Consider the following 25,249-nt stretch of genomic DNA (forward strand, 5'->3'; position numbering starts at 1 on the left):
ACTGCACACACTAGTGACGGGACGCCTGATTTATCTTCGGGAGTCGGTTCTTGCAACAGTTCGCCATGTTGCATCACATATATGTAAAGAAATCTGTCTAGTACATGCTCTAAAACGTCCCAATTTTGTTACAGACAATTGAAGTTATTGCTTTTTTTCGATTATTGTAATTTTATTAAAAACAATTCAACACTATAATTATTTTGCATCTTTTGGCTGAAAAAAAACCTTCTTTCAAACTGTTATAATACACTCAATTCATACATATTTTCAGTATGTTTCATTTTTAAGATTTGTGCAAGTGTTTCCACACCAGTCAAATGTCCAAACAATCAGCAAACTCGACTTGTTTGAAAGAGACAGTGCACTAAGGCAAGGCTGGGTACAATTTAAGCTAAAACGGCTTGCCATAGTTCTGTTCTGTGAATTGGTGACCGGTTGACTCGTTTGAACAAATCTTTTAGACATTATGGCTGCATCCGAAATTGCATACTTACAGTACGGGGGAAACAGTATGCGACTCAAATTATATAGTAGGCGAAAAACAGAATGTGACTAAGACGTGTGTCTATGGCTGCTTCCAAATCCCATATTTGCACGCTGGGGGGAGAAAGGGGGGGGGGGGGAACTAAAGAATCACAAAATCTGCGTCTAAAATCACATACATACTATATAGAAGGTGAAAAAGAATGTGTGACTAAAGAAGTATGTCTATGGCAGCATATGAAATCGCATACTTCCCAAATAGTAGACAAAAAATCGCATGTAATTATAGTAGTATGTTTATTATTCCGTCCAAATCGCATACTTGCCTACTATATAGTAGGCGAAAAACCAAATGTAACTACAATATATAGTAGGTGAAAAACAGTATTTGACTAATGTAGGTCTATGTCAATGGCTGCGTCCGAAATCACAAAGGCCTACATCCCATATAGTAGGTGAAAAACAGTGTGTGACTAAAGAAGTGTCTATGGCTCCATACAAAATTGTATACTTCCCTAGTAGGCGAAAAAACCTATGTTACTAAAGTAGTATGTCTATTATTGCGTACAAATCGCATACTTGCCTACTATATAAAGTAGTATGTCTATTATTGCGTACAAATCGCATACTTGCCTACTATAAAAACAAAATGTGAATAAAACTAGTAGGTGAAAAACATCCCTACTCTATAGTAGGTGAAAAACAGTATGTGACTAAAGAGGTATGTCTATGGCTGCATCCAAAATCAAATACGTCCCTATATAGTAGGCTGAAAAAAGTATGAGACAAAAGTATGTCTGAATTCCTAAAGTTACTACCAGGAAATGTAATCTTCGATCATATTGGCAAGTCATGTCTTTGGTCAAAGTGCCTTTAAAGTTTTTGCACCTTTTTCCTGGTACAAATTGCAGATTCAGCTAAAATTTGACTATTTACGAACAATGAACCAATTTAAAGAGTTTAAAAGGTTTCGATCCACCTCAAATGATGACTACTGTATACAGAACACACTTTTTTGGCGGTCATGAAGTAATTAAATACTCAAAATAAGTACCTACTCAAGGGAGTATGCCATAGGTGTGTTTGACTTGAAGCGGCGCTGTGCAGACCGATCGGTGAATGATATTAAAGTACAGAGAGAGCGATTAGAGAAAAGGCGGCTCTGTTAGCTTTCAAATCGCTCTTGCGGTACTAGATGTCATACACCGATCCGCTTCAAGTCAAACACACCTAGGCTGTGTCCCAAATGGCATACTCACTTGAGTAGGTACTTCTTTTGAGTATTTAATTACTTCATGACCGCCAAAAAAGTGTGTTCTGTATACAGTAGTCATCATTTGAGGTGGATCGAAACCTTTTAAACTGTTTAAACTGGTTCATTGTTGGTAAATAGTCAAATTTTAGCTGGATCTTGTTTTGTGAATCAGTTCAATTGAATCAATAAAAAGATTCGATTCAAAAAGAATGATTCATTCACCAATCAGACGCAACAGTATTGACAATCATCAGAAATCTCACATAGCTTCACCAATGTGTGCAGAAATTGTGTCTTTGAAAAACATGTTATAGGAAAGAGCATCCCTGGCGTCTGGCACATACTATGTTCTGCTTCATATTAGTGTTAATATCAGTGTTTTAAATAAACATTTTAACATGTAAATAACACTGAGCATTATTGTCAAATTGACTGCACCAACATGTAATAAGAGTAAGACTGACCATAAAAGTGGACATGCAGATCAACATGCAGAACATAATATGAACAAGCACATTTCAATTGGGGTGATACAGCATTTATTCAAACATAATTACTTTCTCATCTCCTTTATCACAATGCTTTAATTATTATGGTTTTATTCAAAATAATAAACATTTTCCAACATTCATACCAAATAAAAAATAATTCAGCCATTTTGATCTGATGTAATTCAGCACAGTGTCACAGCTCTGGTCTGCAGTTTTCCTGAATTAATGATCGATAACTATAAACATAGCGTGTGAAAGGCTGGCCAATACGTTTGATTTTTTTTATAAAATTAGTCACGTTCCGGTATACATGCAAAAGGATGACTAGCATAATGCATTCTGACGGGTCAAAACAGACCGTCACGGTGCGATAGACACGCATCAGTGACAGCAGTGTCCTGATGACCTCTCAGACGGGTCAAAACTTGTTCTACATCTGTATTTCAATTGTTTAGATCAAGTGGCGATCATGTGTTTGACTAATCTGCAATGGAGAGACCGGTAACAGATATATCATTATAACTTTTATTCATTTCTGTTCGTCCCACTTTTTTGGAGATAAAGTACGTTTTAAAGACCGATGACTTAATGTGTCATCTCAACATTGTCAAACGGCTCCCTGTGTTTCAGATCATGCTGGGGGCTGCACTGAACAGAGTAAGGTCTCCCTCTATGTGCAGACGAGTGACATCCTCCATCCCGCCTGCTCTGTGCTCAAACTCCAGCAGATGAACCCCGTCCACAGCCACCTTAAACCCGTCTGTCTCCACCAGGATCTTCAGCTGCACACACAAAAACATTAGGGTCATGAAAACTGCAGATAAATTCGGTTGTCAATTCACCTTTTAGTGCTCAGTCCTGTTCTGTACACACACAGTTCAGTAAAATACCAGTAAGTCCATATTATAACCGAACTGAACAACTAGTTGTTAATGACATATTCAAACGCACATCTTCTGGTTCTCAGTAAGAAAATCCTACCGCTCTAAACCCACAGTTCGGCACACATTTGCACCGCAGTTCATCTTAAATCTGACGATGCTGCGGTGACCAAAGACTCGTGTTTAGCAATTTTAACCAAACCACCGTTGACAGAGGCAGAGTTGTGTTTATGTAGGCATCTTTGCTGAGCACGCTCTTGCAGTGTTGACATTATTATAAGCGTCTTTGGGCTTGTTGATTGGGCTTGGCTCATCCAGTTTGTGCCGTTATTAAAATAGGTAGGAGCAGGTCGCAATATTTCGGCTGTACTTCCAAAATAAATGCATGTTCTTGTTTGCTGTGTTTTTTTTTAACAAGAACTGGCAACAAGAATGAGTCAACCCTCGTAGTCTTTCCCTGTGGTTTTCTAATTTATCACGGTTCGTTATTAAAGGAGTAGTTCACTTTTAAAAAACTTTTGCTGATAATTTACTCACCCCCATGTCATCCAAGATGTCCATGTCTTTCGTTCTTCAGTCGAAAAGAAATTAAGGTTTTTGATGAAAACATTCCAGGATTTTTCTCCATTTAATGGAATTCAATGGGAACCAAACGGTTCAAGGTCCAAAAGACAGTTTCAGTGCAAACTGTTCAAATGGCTTTAAACGATTCCAACAATGAATAAGGGTCTTATCAAGCGAAATGATCGCTCATTTTAAAAAAAACAAAGTTTAAGTTTTATAAGCTCAAATGGTCGCCTTGCTCTGTTCTGTGATGCACGTTTGTGACTCTCTAGTTCGAACTCATTTTTTTAAAATGAACGAATCTTTTTTCGTGTCATTTGTTTCAATGAACAAAATGAACGAGTTGACTCGGGAAAAGATTTGTTTTCCCAGGTCACGGTTTCGGTGCGGCTCGGAAAAAGGTTATTTAGGTATGTAACAGTACAGAAATTGAATAAAGTAATCATTGTAAAACAACATGGAATTTAATCTTCACTGCATTTTTAAAGTTACAGCAGCTATTCGGTTAAGAGCAGAGAGTGATGTCCTTGTCTTTTGTTGTATGATTTACATTATAAACACAGACAGCAGGAATATTAGGCTGCTGTCACTTTAAGAAATAATGCTGCACAGATTCAAAATCACACTCAGGCATCTTTCTCATGCAATTTAACTTGACATATTCCCCCTAGACGGGCATGTTGGCATCATTTTTGTGTGAATTTCAAGAACAAGACTTGAAAGAGAACTTAATATTTGCTCGCGGTACACTTCTTGCGAATAAATGTTTAAATTAGCAAGGTATACATGATATTATTTTAAACACAGATAGCAACATGTGCTGTTCAAGTGTCACCTGCGCTCGCACGCTATCAACACCCAGGTGTACTGTAAGTGACTGGTCATGTTAGAGAATACGCCACTCGCATAGAACAAAGTTTAGGGGAAGCCACAATGTGTATCCATCGACAGAAACATACATAAGCCTAACTCTGTCTGTCTGCCTTACGTGTGTGTTTTTTTTTTTTAAACAAACCATATTACAGATGCTTATGCATTTCACTTTGGTCAAAAATAGAAGATACCAAACACAAAATATGCCAGGACTTCGCTATGGTTACCACAGTGTTAATAGCAATTTCAGGATTAAGTCATTTGTTCTGTACAAGGAATGATAATTCAGGGGATTCACTCCCATAATTCAATGCGGTTGTCACTCCTGAAACTGTACGTGGCCTATATGGGAATTCAACTGAAATCAGGCATTCCTTCTCTGAGATAAATCTGAAGCCCGTACCTCAAACTGTCTGCCCTGCACAAAGGGAAAGCCTCCATCTCTCTCCTCGGGACCCCAGTAGCCATCAAAATTTGTGTTCCGTACGATGGTGTTCTCATGGAAACGTGGGTTGAAATGGAAAACCACATCATGGCCCCTCACAAGATCTACATGGAACCTAAGATAAGAGAAGTGAGTGTTTGCTTTGGAGAAGTAATGCTGTGTTTTGTTACATAAATGCGTGTGTTACCTATCTCCTCCTGGTACTGGCTCACCCACAATAGTGATCAGGAGTCCGGGCATTATCCCTGCGTGCAGCGGTAGATCGTATGGCAATGGCTAAAACACACATACACACCAACAGATGTTATTTGAAGTCCTTAACAGGTTTAATATTCTCTACAATAAGAATATATTTAGAGTTTATCCTTCATCCTTGTTATTGTAGATATTGACATTACAAATAGGGATGCAAAAAACGAAATATCTGGCATGTTATGGCTGATAACCAATGAAAGGTGGAATAAGTAAACATTAACCATAAATGCTACAAGTGCACATTATAATAATATGCAGCATAAAAACCTGATTTAAATTTTGAGATTTGCTAAAGATGTGTTATTAATTATTAGTGTTTTCACAGATTAACTTGATTTCAGAGATTAATTAAAATAAGTGTTAGATGACAGCAAAGTTAATCTAAATGAAAAAATAAGGGAAAATAGCACGTATAAGTACATATAACAACTGATACTATTAAAATGTAAAACTAATAATATCCACCAATAATCATATGTGCTCCTCTAATTGCAAAGAAAACACCTGCAAGCAGCTACACATTATGATCTCTGTCCTAAAATGAACTCTATATTCCAAAATATGATTGCACAATAAATATTAGAGACACAAAATTGCAATCTCTTACAAATATACTACAGTTCAAACATTTTGGGTAATCTCTTATGCTTATGAATGGATAAATTATCTCATTAAAATGATCTCACACGCATTTATTTTGTCAAAAATACAGTATGAACAGTAATATTGTAATATCATTATAATTTAAAATTATATGCAAAGTTGGAATGTTGGAATGCAAAGTTGAATGTTCAGCATCACTACTCATCTTCAATGTCACATGATCCTTTGCTGATTTGCTGCTCAAAATGCATTTTTTAGGATTCTTTGATGAATGGAAAGTTCAAAAGAACAGCATTTATTCAAAATACAAAAATTTTTAACATTAAAATGTTTTACTGTAATTTTTGATCAATTTAACACACCCTTGCTGAATAAAAGTATCTTACAGACCCCAAAACTTTTAATAAAATTATAATAATTTGTTACATTTATATATTTTCTGAGTACTCAAAGCACTTTACATAGAAGGAGGGAATCTCCTCAAGACACACCAATGTCTATTCACCAATAAATTGTGATTAAGTACTAGCCTGGGCAATGATTAATCGTGATTAATCGCATCCAAAAAAAGTTTGTGTTTACATAATATATGTGTGTGTAGTGTGTATAATTATTTTGAATATATAAATACACACATGTATATATTTAAAAAATATTTGCATGTATATATATATATATATTTATACATAATTTATATTAAATATCAACATTGATATTTTATATATTAATAACACATTTTTCTTAAATATAGACATGCACATTTGTGAATTCTTATATACAAAATAGTTATACACAGTACACACACATATATTATGTAAACACAAACTTTTATTTTGGATGCGATTAATCATTGCCCAGCCCTTTTAAGTACATAGAACCTAAGTAGTTAGGTTTCATCTTTAATACATTTACTCATTATGTCTCTAACTTTCTTCTATTCTCCATTATAAAATTCCATGGCTTTTCCATAGTGTGCAAAATGAGACGAAGCCCTCCCTGACATTTAACTGGACTGTTCAATTCAACGGAATATTTTTCCAACTTAAAGGAATAGTTCACTTCAACCCATTGACTTCCATAGTAGGAAAAAAAATACTATGGAAGTCAATGGGTCCAGTTAACTGTATGGTTACTGACATTCTTCAAAATATCTTCCTTTGTGTTCAGCAGAAGAAAGAAAATCACACAGGTTTGAAACAACTTGAGGGCGAGTAAATGATGACAGAATTTTCATTTTGAAGTGAACTATCCCTTTAAACTGGAAAAAACAAAACTCTAGAGAGAAGCTAGTTACTCAATGTCATAAAAGCGTATGTATACTAAACAGCAAACACCCAAACAAGTCCCCTTTTTCTCTCTTATTTTAGCTAATGCCACGTCTGAGATCACATGACATCAAGTTCATAAACAACTTTGCTATGGCAACACTGTGACTGTGACAAATCTCATAAACTGCCAATCCCTGATTCCAAACCCCGCCCACTGACTCATTATTCCTTTCAGCGAGAAAAAAAGTCTGGTCTGATTAAACACACACTACCTTTCAAAAGTTGGGAAAAGTATGATTTTTTTTGTCAAATATATGTATATTTTTATTCAGCAGACACATTAAACTGATCAAAAGTGACATTTAAGACATGTATGATACAAAATATTTCCATTTCCAATAAATTCTATTCTTTTTAACTTTCTATTAATTAAAGAATCCTGAAAAAAACCCTGAAAATCAATTTTAAAATATATTTAAATAGAAAATAGTCATTTTAAATTGTAGCAACAATAGTTTTACTGACTTTTTGATCATAGCCTTGTAAGCATAAGAGATAAGCAAACTTTTGAGCTTCTCAGCCTTACCTACAATATCTACTTTTAACAAACAATAAATTGAGCCCCTTAAAAACCTTTAATTTCAATAACAGACATCTGTTTGTTGTATAAACACAAAGTGCATTATTTATTTTTTTCTATTTTTTAAGCATTAACATCATTAAAACATACACCTGTCAAAAGTATTAAAATAATCACGAGTGTACTTTGCAGAAAGTGTCTCAGCTAAATTAAATATGTGCAATTGTTTGCAAAGGTGATATGCAAATATATCAGCATGAGTTTGTGCTAAATGTCCAGAGCTCAGTTTGGATGTTAACTGGGGTCTTTGTGATGGTTGCAGTGCTGTCCTCCTCCTGTGATTGGCTGAGCTGTTCATTGTGCTCAAAAATATGGAGGTCTATATGGTGGCTGAAAAACAAAAAGAGGAGCTTTTGAGATCTGTAGTTTTAACGTGATCCAGAAGCATGAGACCACCGCAGGAACATCCCAGACCTCAAGAGCTAAACCTACAACCCTGAAAGCAAGATTTATGTCACCAACACTTTGATAAAATAAACCCCAGCAGGCCCGAAAAACAAATCCCCAGCAACCACCAAACCAAGCCAATCCCACACAGTTATATGCAGACTCACACATGCAAATCCCTTTATACACTAGGGCTGGGTTGACGATATTCATGTCTTGATTTTAATCGATTCTCATTTTAATGAACCGAAATCGATTCTGATTCGAGGAAAGCGGCAGCACAGAGCGCACGTGAACTGATAATTTCTTCTTCTTTACTACCAGTTACAGCACAAAATAAACACGAATGAACATCAGAAGGTTTGAAAGAAATAGTACACTTACTGAAATGTAATGGTATAAATGTCTCATGTAATCTCTCAGTGTTTTAACCGACCCAAATACAACAGCTTGTAAAATATGTGACATAATATTACCTCAGAAAAGGCATTCAATGGAGCCCGTGGCGAGCGGGACGAGGCCGGTGGCGTGATTGATAATGAGTGACACCAGCGCGACGCACCGGTCTTGTGCCGTTCTCTCGTAGCCCTCGGCCTCGCCCCGCTCGCAACAGACCCGTTCCTTTAGCTAAATATATGCACTATATTACATTTTTATTATATTTTTACTAAACGTGTTGTTCAACATTAATACATATTGAACAAATCTTTCATGAAAACAAGTTCTTACATCAGCAACCGTTTAAATGTTTATATTTCAAAAATCGAATTGGAGTAGAAACTTAATTTTTATCAAATAAAAAGTTTATATTATTAAAAAAAAATTGAAATGTTTGTATACAAATCAGCTGTTAATTTGAACCTTTTATTCAATAGTAATGTACCAACTGACAGGGTTCGCCCATATATAGTTACAGGATTAGTTATCACTTATTTTCAGGGAGAAATATAACTCTCATGTAACTGTACCTGATAATCAGTATATCCTTATGAATTGAGTTAGAAACTGAATTGAATCACAAGCCTGTGGACTGATGTCGAATCAAATCTTGAAATTTGTGTCAATATCCAGCCCTAATATACACCCATTCATTCGGTCATAATTGCTCACCAGCATTCCACCTGGAGCTGCAGGCCCTCCGTATGGTCCCATGGGCCCTGGACCGTAGCCTCCTGGTGGGCCAGGTTGAGGAGGGAAGCCCCCTCCGTGTGTACCCCAGGACCCTGGTGGTATTGGGGGAAACATTCCTCCTGCATATCCTGGGCCTCCATCTGGTGGAAAGGCACCAGGGCCTCCTGGGCCGTACATGCCAGGCCCAGACTGACCTGGTGGGTAAGGCACATTTGGATATGGGCCCTGTGGAGCCCCAGGTGGGGAAGGGAACTGTCCAGGAACAGGGTATGGCATGGGTGCCCCACCTGGTGGGAACTGACCTGGCATCGAGGGAAACTGTCCTGGAGCTCCAGGGTTGGAGGGGAACTGCCCAGGTACGCCCGGACCCGGAGGGTATCCGCCCGGACCTGGAGGGTATCCACCCGGGGCAGCTGGGGCTCCTGGAAACTGTCCCGGGGCTCCTGGGCCGGGTGGAAAGGAACCAGGGGCAGAAGGCCCGCTCTGGGGAAAGCCAGAGGGGGCTGTTGGTTGGCCTGGGCCTCCTGAGGATGGGAAATTAGGGCCACCAGGGGCCGCACCAGGCCATCCAGGATTAGTGGGGGGCGGAGCACCATTTCCAGGAGCTGATGGATTGGTGTGCCTAGTTTTTGATGCTTCACCAGAAACATCATCTGGGATTGCGTCAGCAAGCTACAGAAAGAAGATGCAGGAGATACATCACAGCAAATGAAACATCAACTGAACTTTCATCAAAAAGACTTTTGATCTGTTATTATCGGTGCAAAGCCAAAGACTTACTAGGGCAAACAGTGGAGTTCAAAAGACTGAGACAAGATACGGGACTAAAAACTTAAATTAAACTTGTAAATAAACTTTTAGTGAACTGAAGTGAACTGAAATCATCTCAAATTATGCTGGACAACATGATCATCAGGTTTTGATCTCACTTGTGGAGTTATAAAAGCAAAAAAAAAAAAAAAAAAGTGAAACCTGTTTCTATTGTTCATTCTTATATATATAATGTTCAATAGAAACTTGTCTTTTCCACTAGTGGTCTTAAGCGTTTGGACCCCACTGTATTATTTAATACTGTATATTTTGGTATATCTATGACTATACAGAATTATTGAATATATTTGCTAAAATTAAATTGATGGGAAATGTAAATAACCAAGTCTACTAGCACAGTCATTTCTACTGCTAGTAACATGGATACAATTACAAAGTTTGTTATTTAATTAACACAGGAGGAAATACAAGCCCAAAATGAATCAAGTGAACAATTTAATAATTATTCATAAACAGTTAAAAAACTTACCGAAAAGTCTGCCATGGCCTAACAGAGAAACAAGAAGTGACATTTAATATCATGCAATTGCATACAAATCAACTGTCAAAAATCTAGCACATGTAAGACAACTTATAAAGACGCTATTCATAGAGAGATACGTCACTGGATTGAACACACTGTCGCAAATGGTTATTTAAACACAATACATTTAAAAATGATCTGGTTTAAGATGAAATCAGGCACCATTCTAACTATACACAAATTGAACTGTCATCTATACACATGCGCATTTTGGTTGAAACATGAGCAGTTTAGTGAGCACAAGCACCTCGGCTGGATCAGGGCCTGCGGTCCGAAGATTCGGGTTTCTGAGCAGCACCAGTCCCGTCGCCCGAAAAGATCCGAAAGTCAGTAGCTATTACTAAACTCTATACAGGAAGTGAGGTGATAACTGGAATAATGAGGGTTTTCAACGGCGTGTTTGAAAACAATGTGAGCATCAAATTATATGGATGAGACATTTAACGCTGTAGTTAAAGGCACAGATCAATCTACTGTGTTTATAGATCAGATATGAGCGCTATGCACGCGCATGCTCCCCGATGGGCGTGTCATCTGAGGGATGGGCCGGTTTATCTGCGCATGCGTAGGTTACTGAGACGGAGAGTGGGGAGGGGGGTGTTGTGCTTAAAATAAAACAACCATAATAAAATGAACCATACTCCTCCTGGTTTATAAACTTTTCCGGTTTTTTAAATGTCCTTCCACGAACACAGCCTGAAAAGGTAAAGATTTTCCAAAAACTGGTGAATGTTGATATGAAGGTTGACAAAATGTTCATTGTCAACGTACAATGTATGAAAAGATTTTATTTATTTATTTATTTATTGTTACCATGATCCTAAAATTTGGGACATCTACAATTTGAACAATATTTGTGTAATTTTTCTGTCGCTCAAAATACAGTTTGGGATTTTTTAGTATTTAGATTTTTTTTTTTAAGTTATTGATACATTTACATTTCCCATTAAAAAAACTTTGACTACAATAAATATATGACATTTAAAAAAGACTCAAATGCTTAAAAAATTGCGAAAACAAAATGTTATATATTCATGACGAGGGTCCCTGTAAATTGGGTGTTTCAATCTGTTACATATGGTTTTATATTTTAATATATGTATATATTATTTAATTTTATTATATAAAATGTATCTATGGGAGAGATAGAAGAATTAATTCGATATAGTAGATAGTTAGCTGTTAGAACAGATAGTAATCTTTTAATTTCCCTGTAGATACGGAGAGATCTTGTTTTATACAATCTATGGCAGAGATAGAACCAATTATTCGATAGTTCTTTCCATGAACAGTCTGAGTTCATGTCAAAACGCTGCTGTTCTGGGATCAGATAGAGCTCGTCCCTTTATGGGTGAAACGAACTGATCCTGGAACAGTCATCCACTCAAATCCTGGCGCGTTCAGGCGTTCTGATTGGTCAAACGAACGTCACGAGACGCGGCACGGTATAACTCCTGCTGCACTGCTGGGCTCGTGCTGTCTGTGAAAATGGTGAGTACAAAAACTGGTTTGGATTAATACAAACAATTCAATGGCGGCGTTGTCCTATAGGATGTATAATAATACCGAACCATTTCCAAATAACGCCGTAGGCCTCCAGGGTCAGTGATATGTGTATGTAAGAGAGGTTGTTGTTTTTTTTAACCCTGTTGCAGTTCCACCCAGTGCTTTGTGATGAGCTGCATGTCAAACCCTCTTCTGCATTACTCCGACTTATAAAGTTTACCAGAATAAAGACGCTTTTGGCGTTACATTTACCCTAAAACTCTGTTTAGGATTTTCACGATATAGGATTGCCTTACATAATAGTGATATGATGGAATTCCGGCGGCTCCGGGGGAATTCTCATTTCCTGTTGCGGGCAGGGACGTGCTCCGCTCACACTTCAGTATTTCAAGGAAATGTTGGAAAATCTGAGTGACAAAGAGACGGTGTGGCTCCTTTTCTTGGAATGGCACAAGTCACGATCAAACGATGTAATTTAATCAGAGCAGAAATGGCAAACAATGCAATGAAATAAATTCTTCGCATTCCACCAGCACTGCACGACAAACGCGTTTGCTCACTTAGTCCGCCACATCAACAGCTAAGAAAGTGAGTGTTGTTCTCCTCCTGATGACCCATACTCAATGTCATAATGAACTAACGTCTCCTAATGAACTCCTAATCTCTGAAGACCCCATACAGCTGGATGTTGTTGTGTGTTCGAGTATACAGGAGGTTTTATTGTTAATATACTGTAGCATCATATTGAACTGATATGAATTAGAGTTTGTTAACAGAATAACAATTTCTCAATCAGAAGAAATACATTGTAGTTTCCACTCTGCTTTTTCAGTCAGTGATTTATAGGTCAGTGGTTCTTACAATATTAGTCAGTAAGTCAGTTTATTATTGTGCATCTAGCTAGCATTTTAATTTAGATTGTTAATTTTAACACTTATTGGAGCTTCTAATTCATATAGTTTAATTGACAAACTCTCAACCCTGTGTGTGTCCCTAAGCTGTATGATTCAGTCATATTCAAAGAGATTACCAGTAATTGGAAGTTTTTCAGGTTGATTAATTATTTATACACTACCAGTCAAAAGTTTGGACAAGACTTGAGGAAAACCAGCCTTGAATGTGGTCTCTGGACACACCTAATAAACTATGGTTATGATATGACTGAGAGTATGCTGAGCTGTGGTTTAGACAAAGGATGGTTATTTTAAAGAAACCAAAATATAAATTTGATTTACTTTTAATCATTCTGCAGATGCTTTTATCCGAAGCGACTGCAAATTTAAAGAAAATTAGAAGCAATCAAACTAACAATTATGCAACAATATGCAACAATAAGTGCTGTGACTAGTCCCTTGTTAGTCTAATACTGTAGCAACGACAACAAAAATCAAATGAGAAAAGAAACAAATACACGTACACGCTGCTGTCCACTTCTGTTGCTTGACCGCTTCTCCTAAATGTATAAATATTTTTTGTATTGTTTTTGGTTTACATAATTCACATACTTCAAATATTGTATAATTGCATAATGTATTGTATCGGACACCTTAAAATAAAATGTAACCGCTGATAGACTTCTTCGATTTTTAGATTTGATAATATTTTAAAATGTGAAAAAAAAAAATTGTAATAAGAAACATGTGTGTGTTCAGAGTGAGTCTTTAGTTGTGTGTGAGGTGGACGAAGACCTGGTGAAAAAGTTGCGTGATTTCCGCTTCAGGAAGGAAACCAATAATGCTGCCATCATCAGTGAGTTGAACTTAAATGAAACACTCAAACTGGTCCACATGCTCACACTTTCTCATATACCATGAGGATTGAATGTTGATATTGCCGTATTCTCCTCTGCTTACAGTGAAGATTGATAAAGACAAACAGCTGGTGATTCTGGAGGAGGAGCATGAGGTAAATTTACACACCCATCTCATAACCACTGTTATTGCATGAATGCATAATAGACGGCTTTGCAGTGGTAATTACAATTAAACAGCTCAGTGGTTTGATTTCTTGTAGGATATTTCCCCTGAAGATCTGAAGAACGAGCTACCAGAGAGACAGCCCAGATATCCTTAACTAAAATAAAGTCACTTTGTACTATTCCCTGATTTAAACTCTAATAACTTATGTGACTTGTGTATTTTCCATTCAACATTGAACAATCATTATTTTCCCTAACCTGTGACACATTTGTAGTCTACAGCTATAAGTACCAGCACGATGATGGGAGAGTGTCCTACCCTCTGTGTTTTATCTTCTCCAGTCCTGTTGGTAAAAAAAAAAAAATCTGTTAAAAAAATGAATAATTCAATATGCACAAACTCCAATCTCCAATTCTCTAAAATGAAACACACTTTTCTAGGATGCAAACCTGAGCAGCAGATGATGTATGCGGGCAGCAAAAACAAACTGGTACAGACGGTTGAACTAACCAAGGTGAAACACTTGACCTTACACCCACTGATGTTCTTTCTTTAAAGCAGTGTAGTGGTAATGGCTTCTGAATTTGTATTTTTTTCAGGTGTTTGAGATAAGGAACACTGAGGACCTGACAGAGGAGTGGCTAAGAGAGAAACTTGGCTTCTTCCGCTAAGAACAGACCGAACAAGCTACAACTCCTGTTTAAAGAGTGACCGAGATGGGACCATCACCTCCAAACGGAGAGAATACCATAGTCCATCTGATACTGTCTGTTTGTGTATGTTTGAATGCTTCTGCCCAAACTCTAAACCCGCCTGTACCAGTTTAAGACGACAGATATTTGAGGTGCAAAGACAATATGAAATCAAATTCCACAAGTACTCTGAACAATATTCCTTGGATTTTTAGAACCATTCCACCCTCATCCCTGAGCAGTAAAGTATGTACTGGCCTGCACAGGTAATCCAATCTTACTGCCATGATAGTAGGGTCATGTTGTGATTTTATGCAATCCCACGTCAGCTATCCTTCTTGATCGATGGCAACAGATTTAAACATTCTAAAACTCTTAACATGTGTTTTCCCAGTTATGTCTTCATGTAATGCCCTGATATTACAAGGGTCTTCGTAATGCATTTTCTACCTCTAATTTGGAGTATTTTTGACCAAACATTAATTATTTTGTTTTGATATCTGTTGGACTGTAATGGTAGGCGAAGGGTTCAGAAGTCGGGAGAAGTTGGGAGAGAGCATGTGATTATCGTATCTGACCTGTTGTCTTGAGTGTCATAAATTTATTCTGTTTCGCCTTTTTAAATCTGTGCTCACAACCTGACAAACAAATCTCCACTAAAGATCTAGAATCTGTGAGGACAATTGGGTGAGAGTTCTGGGACAGTTTTTTTTATTGATTTATTGTTTTTGGGAAAAGGGGTAAGGTATACATCACCCAGACAATCTGTCCCACCTTTTTGGAAATGTGTAGTTGTAGATGTAAAATGGCAGGGGTTTGCTATGCTATGGTGTTATTCGGCCACTGGCATAATCTGATGAATTCCTCTTTCTCTTTGTCCAGCTAAACACTGGAATAAAGCCGGCCTCACTAGTCTTGGGTTTTTTGCGAAGCATTGCTATTTCCATATTTATGTAAAAACAATCATTCTATTGGCAAAATGTAAACACTGGAAATTAATTAAATGTTTACAGTTTAACAGAGTAATACAAATAGTTGGAGGAAGTGATATTGTGATTTCGATTAGTAATACCTCTGCAGAATCTGTGAGCTCTAATGTGGGTCAGGCTCATCTTTGTACATCTGTAGAACCTGTAACACCTGTGATTAGTGCTGTTTCCTATTAAACACTGATTGCTCACTTTGGTGGTTTATATGATGTGGACATCACATGATATGTCCCATACATACAGTGAACTGTGTATGTGTTTAATGTCAATTTTTTAATGACTGAACTGAAGATGCTTTTCCTGCTCATTTATAATCTCTTCAAACCAGAAAAACAGTTAACCCTTCTATATGTGTCTCAATTGCATTTGTCTGATGTTTTGAATAATTAAACAGAAGGTTTTTTTCCTTTAAAAATTTGACTGTGTTTAACTGGAGTGTTCTTGATTGTATTCATACCTTTATTTTTAAGCTTCTTAGTTTTGCATCTTGTTTTCATGTAGTGTTTTCCTGTCATTTGTAGGAAGCAAGGGGTGAAATAATGTCATACAAAAAATAACTAAATGTAAAATTGAGGTCTTATGTTAAATTTGAGTATCTTACTGGTTTTAGCAAAGTTTACTTTTTGAAGTTGCATGGGAAGGAAGTATCTGGTAAGAGAGTAAATGTAATTCCATTCAACCCGTTACCATGGCAAAGTCAATTGGCTTTATGCACAGCTGCACTACTTCCTGAACTTCAGCCAGCTCCTTGTTTCCTGTCTGCCATTATTGGCCGAATTGATTAATTCAGGTGTGCCTGACCTCAGTAGTCACGGCAACAATAATCAGACACACCTGAATTAATTAAGTTTGGCCAAAAATGGCAGACAGGAAACAAGGAGCTGGCTGAAGTTCAAGAAGTAATGCAGCTGTGCATAAAGCCCATTCTGTTTCCATATTAAAGCAGTTCAATCTCACATCACTTTCACTGCAACATGTAAAATATTCTCATATAGGCTCGTTTTAAACTTTTATGTTCGTGATTCATATTTGTCTGTATTTTATAGGCCCTAAAGTTTGTGTTACTGTTAATCTTATTTATTCATTCAGCACATTTTAATAAGAATGTTATATTTATTTATCAGTAAGTTAGGCCAATAAATACATGTCTCTTTTTAAAGCCTTTTTAAAATAAGCATTTATCAGGTTTCCCCTGCTCTCGCGTTTTTTCGAGTATCCATGTGAATTCTACAGTCACGTGACGTACAGCTGCCTCAACGTCACAGCAGTCGTCGGTCGGGATAATTCCACATGAGCGAAAAATGGCGTTCACATTCGCGGCCTTTTGTTATATGTTGGCGCTTCTGCTGACGGCGGCGCTCATTTTCTTCGCTATTTGGCATGTAAGTGTTTTTAATAGAACTTCTACATATTTGCTAAGGGTTTTAACTCAAATACTCAGTGGATAGTGCCATTAGTTCAACATATGGCAGAGCACGAGACGAACGGGAATGAATGGCACGAGCGAAACCTGGTGACACCCATTATTATCATTACCGCTAATCTTCCGTTAAACAATTAGGGTATTTCTATGTATTTAAACGTATTATCTACGGGGTTAGCCACATTTTGTTCACGCTTTGTTTATTAGTTTCTGTCGCAGTAAATACTGGTGATCACGGGCGAATGGGACGCGCGCTCCCGTTTGGCTCTCGTGCTTGTGTTTACAGATCAGTAATAAATCCGAACTGCTGTGAAAATCAATGTATTGTATATAATGTGTAAATTATTATTATATTTTTTATGGCAAAAGGCCATTAAATAAATAAAACAGTGCAGTGAATTCGGTATTAAGTAACGTTACCTCTCGTTTGTGGGCCTTTGCATGTTAAATGAGTTAGGTGAGTAAAATGAATTAGAACTGTTTTGTTTGAGAGAATTTTGTGAGTTATTTGCGGACTGAACAGCACCATTGTTCAGATCTCCTCAATGCTGCCTGGTGTCATTAATCTGTTTCAAAGATACAAAAACTTTCAGTATATAACTAGTGTCACATTTCTGCCTTTGTTCAAATATGCCAAATACTTTCAAATGTTTTCACACCACAATAGTGACTGGAGTGTGTGTGTGTGTGTGTATATATATATATATATATATATATATATATATATATATAAAATAATTATACACAGTGCACCCACATATATTATGTAAACACAAATGTTTATATATATACACACACATCATCCCTTTCTCCCCCAAGAGTTGAAGAAAGGGACATGTGAATTTCATACAATAATATTACTTTTGGTAATGCATTAAATCTGTCATTACCAATTTTCACGAGTAAACCATTATAACCTTAATTGGATTCAGGCATACAGGATAATACATGGTATAATTAGTCAAAAAGCACTTGACTTGAGGATTACAGGTCAGGCAAAACAAAAAGAAACCGTAAAGCATTAAGATCTCTTGCTGCTTCCCAATTCGCTTACTTATACTACGCCCTAAAAGTCTGTACTCTTTTTGTGAGGAAAAAGTACATACTTTTGAGTGTGTAGCAAAAGAGTAGGCAAGCTTTGGGACATACTATGGGACATACGTCATCTTTAACGGACAGCTCTGTCGTGTGCTGCGTGCATCCTGTCACCGTAAACTGCCCTGTCAATCATCTTGTCACAGTTAAAATCCTCCATTCTATCTAATTTTATTTCCTGCCGTTTCGGAGAGCACGTTCATCTGCCAGTTGTGGGTCTTTCATGCTCTCCTCGTGTTAGCAATTTGAATATAATGATGCATTTAAAACGTAATGGCTAAACATGTCTTTACAAAAGTTCACAATGCTGCTGCAAATGCAATATAATGTGGACAACATTGAATAAATTCATTTTCGTCAGGTTAGATACTGATAATTAATCACTCAAAGCTCTTTATCTAAAACTCTCTACACAACCGCAGGGACTCGCGCGTCCTCCGTATCGACTACGTGTCTGTAGTTTTTTAACACTTTTTACTCGTGTTTGTAGTTCTTACCGAATCCTCGTCCAACGCGCAATGGTTTGTGGGCAATATCAGCCCTTAGAGTTTGCATCGATTTACACTTCGGATTCTGACCGGAAAAAGTAGACCATCCGGGTATCTTTGAAACACTCATTTCAACATACTACGATTTGGGACGTACTAATTCTTTTTTCGAATACTATTTAAGACGGATAGTATGCGAATTGGGAATCAGCATCTGACTCTGCAATTGTCCATCTCTGTATTAAAGCTGTTTAAACTCGCATCATTTCTCTTGCAACACAAATCTCATGAAATATTAAGTTCTTTAAGCTCTGCTGTTTGTCAGTATTTTATAGTCTGTTTGTAAATGAATTTTTTTAAATGATTCATTCAGCACAAGAATATTTCTGAACGTTTATAAAACATTGTAGGCTAATTGTTCGCATTCCTGGCATATGATGTTGGAAATTATGTTTGTATGTTTACTCCTAGATCATGTGCTTAACTTTCCCCCCGTTTTACTTTTAGATAATTGCATTCGATGAGCTGAAGACTGACTATAAGAATCCTATAGACCAATGTAACACATTAAATCCGGTAAGTGAGAGTTTTTGGAGAGATGCCGGGTAATGCATGCACTCCTGTTTCTTCTCTTCGATCACAACACTGTTCTGCTAATCAATGAAATCATCTGCAGTGAATGTTGCTTTCCAACACTAACACTACTATTGTTTGATTTTCTGATTTGCATATTGTGCTATTTATTTTCTTAATATTTACTTTTTACCTTTTTTCCTCTGATTGGCTCAAAGACAGTTGACAGGGTGAAAAAAATTAAAAGGGTCAGGCTTGCTCTGAAGGTTGGTACCAGAATTCAGCTTAAGATCAGTAACAGTCTCTCTGTGTGCACGAGCGGAGTGTTTACAAATGTCTTTTCAGTTAACTAACACCTCGATGTACGAACATGCCAAGCAGGGAGACAGGACCTGGTTTATGCCAACTGAACAGCTTGATTACAGAGGTTGTCTCGTCTTGCAAAAGCCATTGCATATGCTGAATGAACAAAACGCATTGCTCCTTTAGGGTTGCTTATATCTCACTCATGTTTGGCTGGTTTAGTCCGTTAGTGTGGGGTTGGGTGGAGGGAGGCACAGATGTCTGCGCAGGTGTATACTTGAGTGTAGGAAAGACTGTGGTTTACAGGGAAAAGTGTTAACTGAAAAGACTTGCAAATGCTCAGAACATGCATGTGCCGTTCTGTCCCCCCTCCTTTGTTTGCTCTTTACCCAGAGCGACTAACTCCATTTATGATGTCTCACTTAGAAAGTGTTCTTATAAACTTGGCACCGCTGAAAAAAAGCAATTGCACCGTTAAGTTAATGCAGGAGAAGTCATAATTTCAAGTACACTTGAGATTAATGATGGATGGGAAGGAAGAGCAGGTGTAGTGAGCATCTTTGGTGCACGTTAATCTAGAGTTGAGGAATGGTATACCTTAGAATCGACTCAGAGTTGGTATTTCTGGCTGGATGTGTCCGATCACCCTCGGAAGGATATGCTTAAAGGGTTAGTTCACCCAAAAATGAAAATTCTGTCAGTATTTACTCACCCTCATGTTGTTCCAACCCCGTAAGACCTTCGTTCATCTTCGGAACACAAATTAAGATATTTAGGATATTAAAATCGCTCCTGCATACAGTCCATAGGCTTCTTGAGGGACTGGCTCTTGCTGTCCTCGAAAAGTAATTGAAGACATCGTTAAAATAGTCCAAGTGACTACAGGGGCTCAATCTTAAGTTTATCAAACGACGAGAACAATTTTGTGCGCAAAAAAACAACAAAAATAACGACTTTATTTCAACTATTCACTTCCTTCTCCATAAGCCTATAGTCCGTTAACGTAGTGTGATTGCGTAGAGCTACGTCACACGTAGGCTCACTATTGGTCGACGCTGGTCATGTGTGTGTGATGCGTGTGACGTACAATAACAGAAGCTTACGCTATTAAACTAGTTAGCTGACTCGCGCAGAGGGAGAAATAAACGAATAGTTGAAATAAAGTCGTTATTTTTGTTGTTTTTTTTGCGCACAAAAGTGTTCTCGTCGTTTGATAAACTTAAGATTGAGCCCCTGTAGTCACTTGGACTATTTTAACGATGTCTTTTATGACTTTTCGGGGACGGCAAGAGCCAGTCCCTCAAGAAGCCTATGGACTGTATGCAGGAGCGATTTTAATATCTTAAATATCTTAATTCGTTTTCCGAAGATGAACGAAGGTCTTACGGGGTTGGAACAACATGAGGGTGAGTAAATACTGACAGAATTTTCATTTTTGGGTGAACTAACCCTTTAATGGGTTTTGAGGCAATTTTACTTCATAATCACCATCAACAGTTCGAATTTTTACTATGTGTTTGTGTCGGGTGAAAGCAGAACACACTTTTTCTCTTTTGCATGGGCTTTGTGTTGTCTTAATTTATGATCAGGCATGGCAGGGGCAGCCTGGGGTCCTTGTAGCTTCTCCCTTCCTCAGCATGGCTGTTCTTATCACTCTGCCTGGCATTGTTTCCCTGTAAAAACACAATCTGTTCCCACACCTTTGTATGTGGGATGGGGGTGTAGTAAATGTCTTTTTTTTTTTTTATAAATACAATAATTTGTCAATGGTCAGATGTTCTATTTGCCCAATTAGAGAAATTCTCTACTCTATTTTTGACAATCTAAAGCAGATGGGGTATAGTATATTCTTTACAAACCTCAACAGCTTTGGGTTGTAATAGATAACCTGTTTCAGAGGTTATTGAGTAGGAATAGAGCTGGTAAGTCCGACCCATCCGTAAAACTCCAAGTGGACCTCTAGGTTGAAAAAGCGTCAATGCGAGTGAATGAGAGAAAATCGAGATGCCTATGTGTTTTGTTCCCAAATGTCACCATTCAAACAATGGTTTGTTTAGCGGGATCCGTGTGCTAGTGGTGGTGACGTATATCAAACGCGTCGAAAGCAGCGAAGAGTTGTAGTCCACTAAGTGCTCTCACACAAAGTCTAACCGTATGAAAATTATACCCGCTAAATTGTAGCATACTTTACACGAAAAATTATATAAAAAAATTCACAGACAACATGTTCACATTCATTGCAAAATTCAAACGGGATTACAAAATAATTATTTTCTCTCATTCACTTGCATTGACGATTTTTCAACCTAGAGGTCCAGTGGGGTTAGCAGAAGGGGCGGGATTTACCAGCCCTATAGACCATTTCACAAGATGTAAACAACACTGGTCCAGAAGCACTTCCTGTTTCAGTTTGTAACTGTTTTCTTTATTTCACATGTAAAGAAAACATCTTAAAGATGTTTGTTTAACTTTTTGATTCAGTTTTAAATGTTCTGTCGGTTGTATTTTATCCCAGCTTTTATGTAGTGTTAAAACACTGAAACAGGAAGTGCTTCTGGACCAGTGTTGTTTACATCTTGTGAAATGGTTTAAAGGTGTTCTGGTTTGTTTGAATTTTGAACTTCATGATGTCATAAGTTCTTAAATGGATCAAAGGTCTTTGAATTCTAAGCTCTTGAATTCTTCACATGATATTTGCATAGGGATTTTTTTTAATTTAATTTTGCAGTCTATACTACGTACTTTAAAGTCACTTGTTAAATGTAAATATTTTATTTATCATTGCTTTAAATAATGATTTATGACTGACAGTTATTCTCAGCAGATCTGGGTTTTCTGAGGTTTAAAGAGATTTAGATGTGCATAGATTACTAAGTACTAGAGCTCATGGGTTGGTGGTAATCCTAATGATTCTTACACCTGATTGGCTAGATTTGGGCACAGGCTTCAGACGCAATAGAACTCTGTCTCTGAGATGGATCTGTGTATGTTTTTTTGTTTTCTGATCATGTGTTGTCTGGTTTCCTTAGCTCGTCTTGCCAGAGTACCTCATCCATGTGTTTTTCTGCGTAATGTTCCTGTGCGCCGCAGAATGGCTGACGCTTGGACTCAACATGCCCCTGCTGGCCTATCACGTCTGGAGGTGGGTGGGGCATTCAACCCCAAACCAATCACAGATAAACACTTGCTGGAAATATATATATATCAAACATCTCAGCAGATGTGTCAAGCTAGTGTCTTTAAAGTTAATAAGTTATTAGTCAGCATTGTGTCTTGCTCAAAGTGCAACATTAAGTGTTTGTGTGCAGGTATATGAGCCGTCCTGTGATGAGTGGACCTGGATTGTATGACCCCACTACGATAATGAACGCAGATATTTTGGCGTACTGTCAGAAGGAGGGCTGGTGCAAACTTGCATTCTACCTCCTCTCGTTTTTCTACTACCTTTACGGGTATGTTGAGTTAAATGGTTTATCAAACATATAGAAACATGTATATACAATTGTTTTTGCTGTTTTTTGAACACATGAGACTTCATCTTTAATCTTTCTATCACTGTGTTTCTCTGGTCTTTTTATTATAGGATGATCTATGTTTTGGTGAGCTCTTAATCTGGATACAGCTGCAAAGTGTATATGAAGGCGTTTGAGATGCTGATTTTAAAACCCAAATGGAGCTTGGACTCGAACATCTCTCTCAGTTCTGCTTGGCTGTTTCAAATGGACATTGACTTTATTTACTCCTCATCAGCCAAGAACGAATCAGGACGCAAGCAGCCGCACAACTCCAGAACCACACATGCAAAAATAAGTGATTACCAACTCTTAAGTGCAACCTTTTTAGACCTATAAACACATGCCGCACCAATGCCAAACCTCTTCACACACTGAAAGCATCAGTAGATGAGATAAAACGATTTACATTGACCAGATCATGTCCAAAGCAGATGCACAAGGGCTACTAAACTATATTGCTGGTGGATATGTGTAGAGATTTTACTCTTGTGTTTTCAAACTGGGGGGCAAAATAAAGATCTTGATTGTAGCATTTTTACAGACTTATTTTAACTATATTACTGCCTTGTTGCTCAGTCAGTTCTTTCATTTGACCTTCAGAGTTGTGTGCTGCTTTGGTAATTCTTGATCTGGTAATACCGTGTTTTTGAGCTCAGGCTGGTGGTCGTCTTCATGTTGATGGGTCTTATCAAATGAATGCGCCATTTCAAGTGTTAAAACCATTGTTTTTCTGTCATGTTGGAAGCAAACGAGGACTGATGCTTTCAGTGTATTGAAGGCTTTGCTTCTCTCATACATCCTGGAAATACTCTACATATAACATTTTTTGCTTTTAAATTTTGTGTGCATTTTGTATTTCTAAGTGGAATTGTTTTTTTTGTTTTTTTTCGAGATAGCAGAGATGACTGGATACTATTTTTGACACTGGTTTGATGTTGGTATGGTCTCAGTATGCCAAGATTTTTCTTTCCCATCAGTAATCACAGGCAATCTTCAGTGACGCTGTAGTTTGTGTCTGGATTCGGAGCACATCTGTATCGAAAGATCTTTGACTATACTGACAGTCAATGCAGCTGTTTCTAATCACCAAGCTGGACCACCAAGGTGATATTTAGAGTAATAGGTTGTAATTTTGGATTTTCCCTGTGATTGTTTTAGAATTTTTTTCGTTTGCCTTTTTGTGTGTGAGTGAATCCAGCTTGATATGTGCGTTTGAATGTTATAAAGTCTAGCAAGAGCTGTAGTAAATTGTGATGTTTTTCTTTTCTTTTTTTGCTTGTAATATTGCTTTAAAGTTCCCAATAAAAAAATCTCCATATATTAACTGATGGCTCATTTTATGAGGCCGTTTTTTCTATATGAACTCCTGTTTATTTTTATTTTTTGGCTACAATAATGTGACACTGCATTGCACAAGGTGTGTGTCGATGCTCAATCTAATACTGACTGCTACTGAGGTGGTTTAGCCCAGGAGTGCTCTGGTTGACGCGCTGTACCATTGTTATTCTTTGTATCGTTCTTAAGAGTCTCCAAACTTTGTTATGTTGCTTAGTATAAAGTTTATTTGTTTGTCCGTGCAGAGGTAAATTTCCCTCATCCTGTTTCAACGGTAAACCATAACAAAATATACAAAATTTTGCAATAATACAAAATTGAATATCAACAATACGTTTCAATGCCATTGCGTCACAGTGGTCAAAAACCTTTTGCCCTTCCGGGAAAAAAACCCTTTCCTGTTGGCAGTTGGGATCCTTCTTTTATACATTTAACCCCAGGTGATAATAGAGTGACACCCACTGTACAAACAAGGAACAGCACCCAATATCAAAATGCGCAAACACAAATTTTGGCTCCTACACACCGGCCCCTAATTGTTAATGTTCAGAAGCCATTACAATTCAAACAAACAAAGAGCCAAAATTTTACAATCCAACAAAATACAGTCAAGCTCAGTATTAACAACATATTTATACTCCATGCAGTAAACAGAGCTTAGTCACTGGCCTTTCCACGATGTTAGTTTTAGTCTGTAATCTTACAGACCGCACAAGCCCATGTTTGTCTGGAAAAACCTCCAGAACCTTTCCAAGTGGCCAGGAGCTGAAGAATCCTT

The 25,249-nt window shown here is 37.5% G+C and overlaps 3 protein-coding genes across 4 annotated transcripts; 2 read left to right on the forward strand and 1 right to left on the reverse strand.

The window, feature by feature from the left end:
* Positions 1 to 2,263: 2,263 nt before the first annotated feature.
* Positions 2,264 to 11,021, reverse strand: lgals3a (lectin, galactoside binding soluble 3a). Its single transcript, XM_039656215.2, has 6 exons — positions 10,881 to 11,021; positions 10,580 to 10,597; positions 9,259 to 9,951; positions 5,183 to 5,271; positions 4,954 to 5,110; positions 2,264 to 3,014 (listed from the first exon to the last, which is right to left on the reverse strand). The coding sequence occupies exons 2-6, from the start codon at positions 10,592 to 10,594 to the stop codon at positions 2,859 to 2,861; spliced, it is 1,110 nt and encodes a 369-aa protein (XP_039512149.2). The 5' UTR covers positions 10,595 to 10,597; positions 10,881 to 11,021; the 3' UTR covers positions 2,264 to 2,858.
* A 970-nt stretch (positions 11,022 to 11,991) lies between these two features.
* Positions 11,992 to 15,068, forward strand: gmfb (glia maturation factor, beta). The gene is made up of 7 exons (XM_039656217.2): positions 11,992 to 12,124; positions 13,792 to 13,888; positions 13,995 to 14,044; positions 14,153 to 14,202; positions 14,325 to 14,407; positions 14,499 to 14,572; positions 14,658 to 15,068. The coding sequence occupies exons 1-7, from the start codon at positions 12,122 to 12,124 to the stop codon at positions 14,727 to 14,729; spliced, it is 429 nt and encodes a 142-aa protein (XP_039512151.1). The 5' UTR covers positions 11,992 to 12,121; the 3' UTR covers positions 14,730 to 15,068.
* A 1,899-nt stretch (positions 15,069 to 16,967) lies between these two features.
* On the forward strand, positions 16,968 to 24,460 carry cnih1 (cornichon family member 1). 2 transcript variants are annotated; one of them, XM_039656218.2, is made up of 6 exons: positions 16,968 to 17,121; positions 19,253 to 19,321; positions 19,537 to 19,584; positions 22,651 to 22,763; positions 22,930 to 23,073; positions 23,205 to 24,460. In XM_039656218.2, exons 1-6 carry the CDS (start codon positions 17,041 to 17,043, stop codon positions 23,230 to 23,232), a joined length of 483 nt encoding a protein of 160 aa, XP_039512152.1. In that variant the 5' UTR covers positions 16,968 to 17,040; the 3' UTR covers positions 23,233 to 24,460. The 2 variants fall into 2 exon arrangements, with proteins under 2 accessions (XP_039512152.1, XP_039512153.1); XM_039656219.2 differs by lacking the exon at positions 19,537 to 19,584 and having other exon boundaries at positions 16,969 to 17,121.
* The last annotated feature ends 789 nt before the right edge of the window (positions 24,461 to 25,249 follow it).

The sequence above is a fragment of the Pimephales promelas genome, chromosome 11, assembly GCF_988280905.1.
Source record: "Pimephales promelas chromosome 11, fPimPro1.hap1.1, whole genome shotgun sequence".
NCBI classification, from domain to species: domain Eukaryota; kingdom Metazoa; phylum Chordata; class Actinopteri; order Cypriniformes; family Leuciscidae; genus Pimephales; species Pimephales promelas.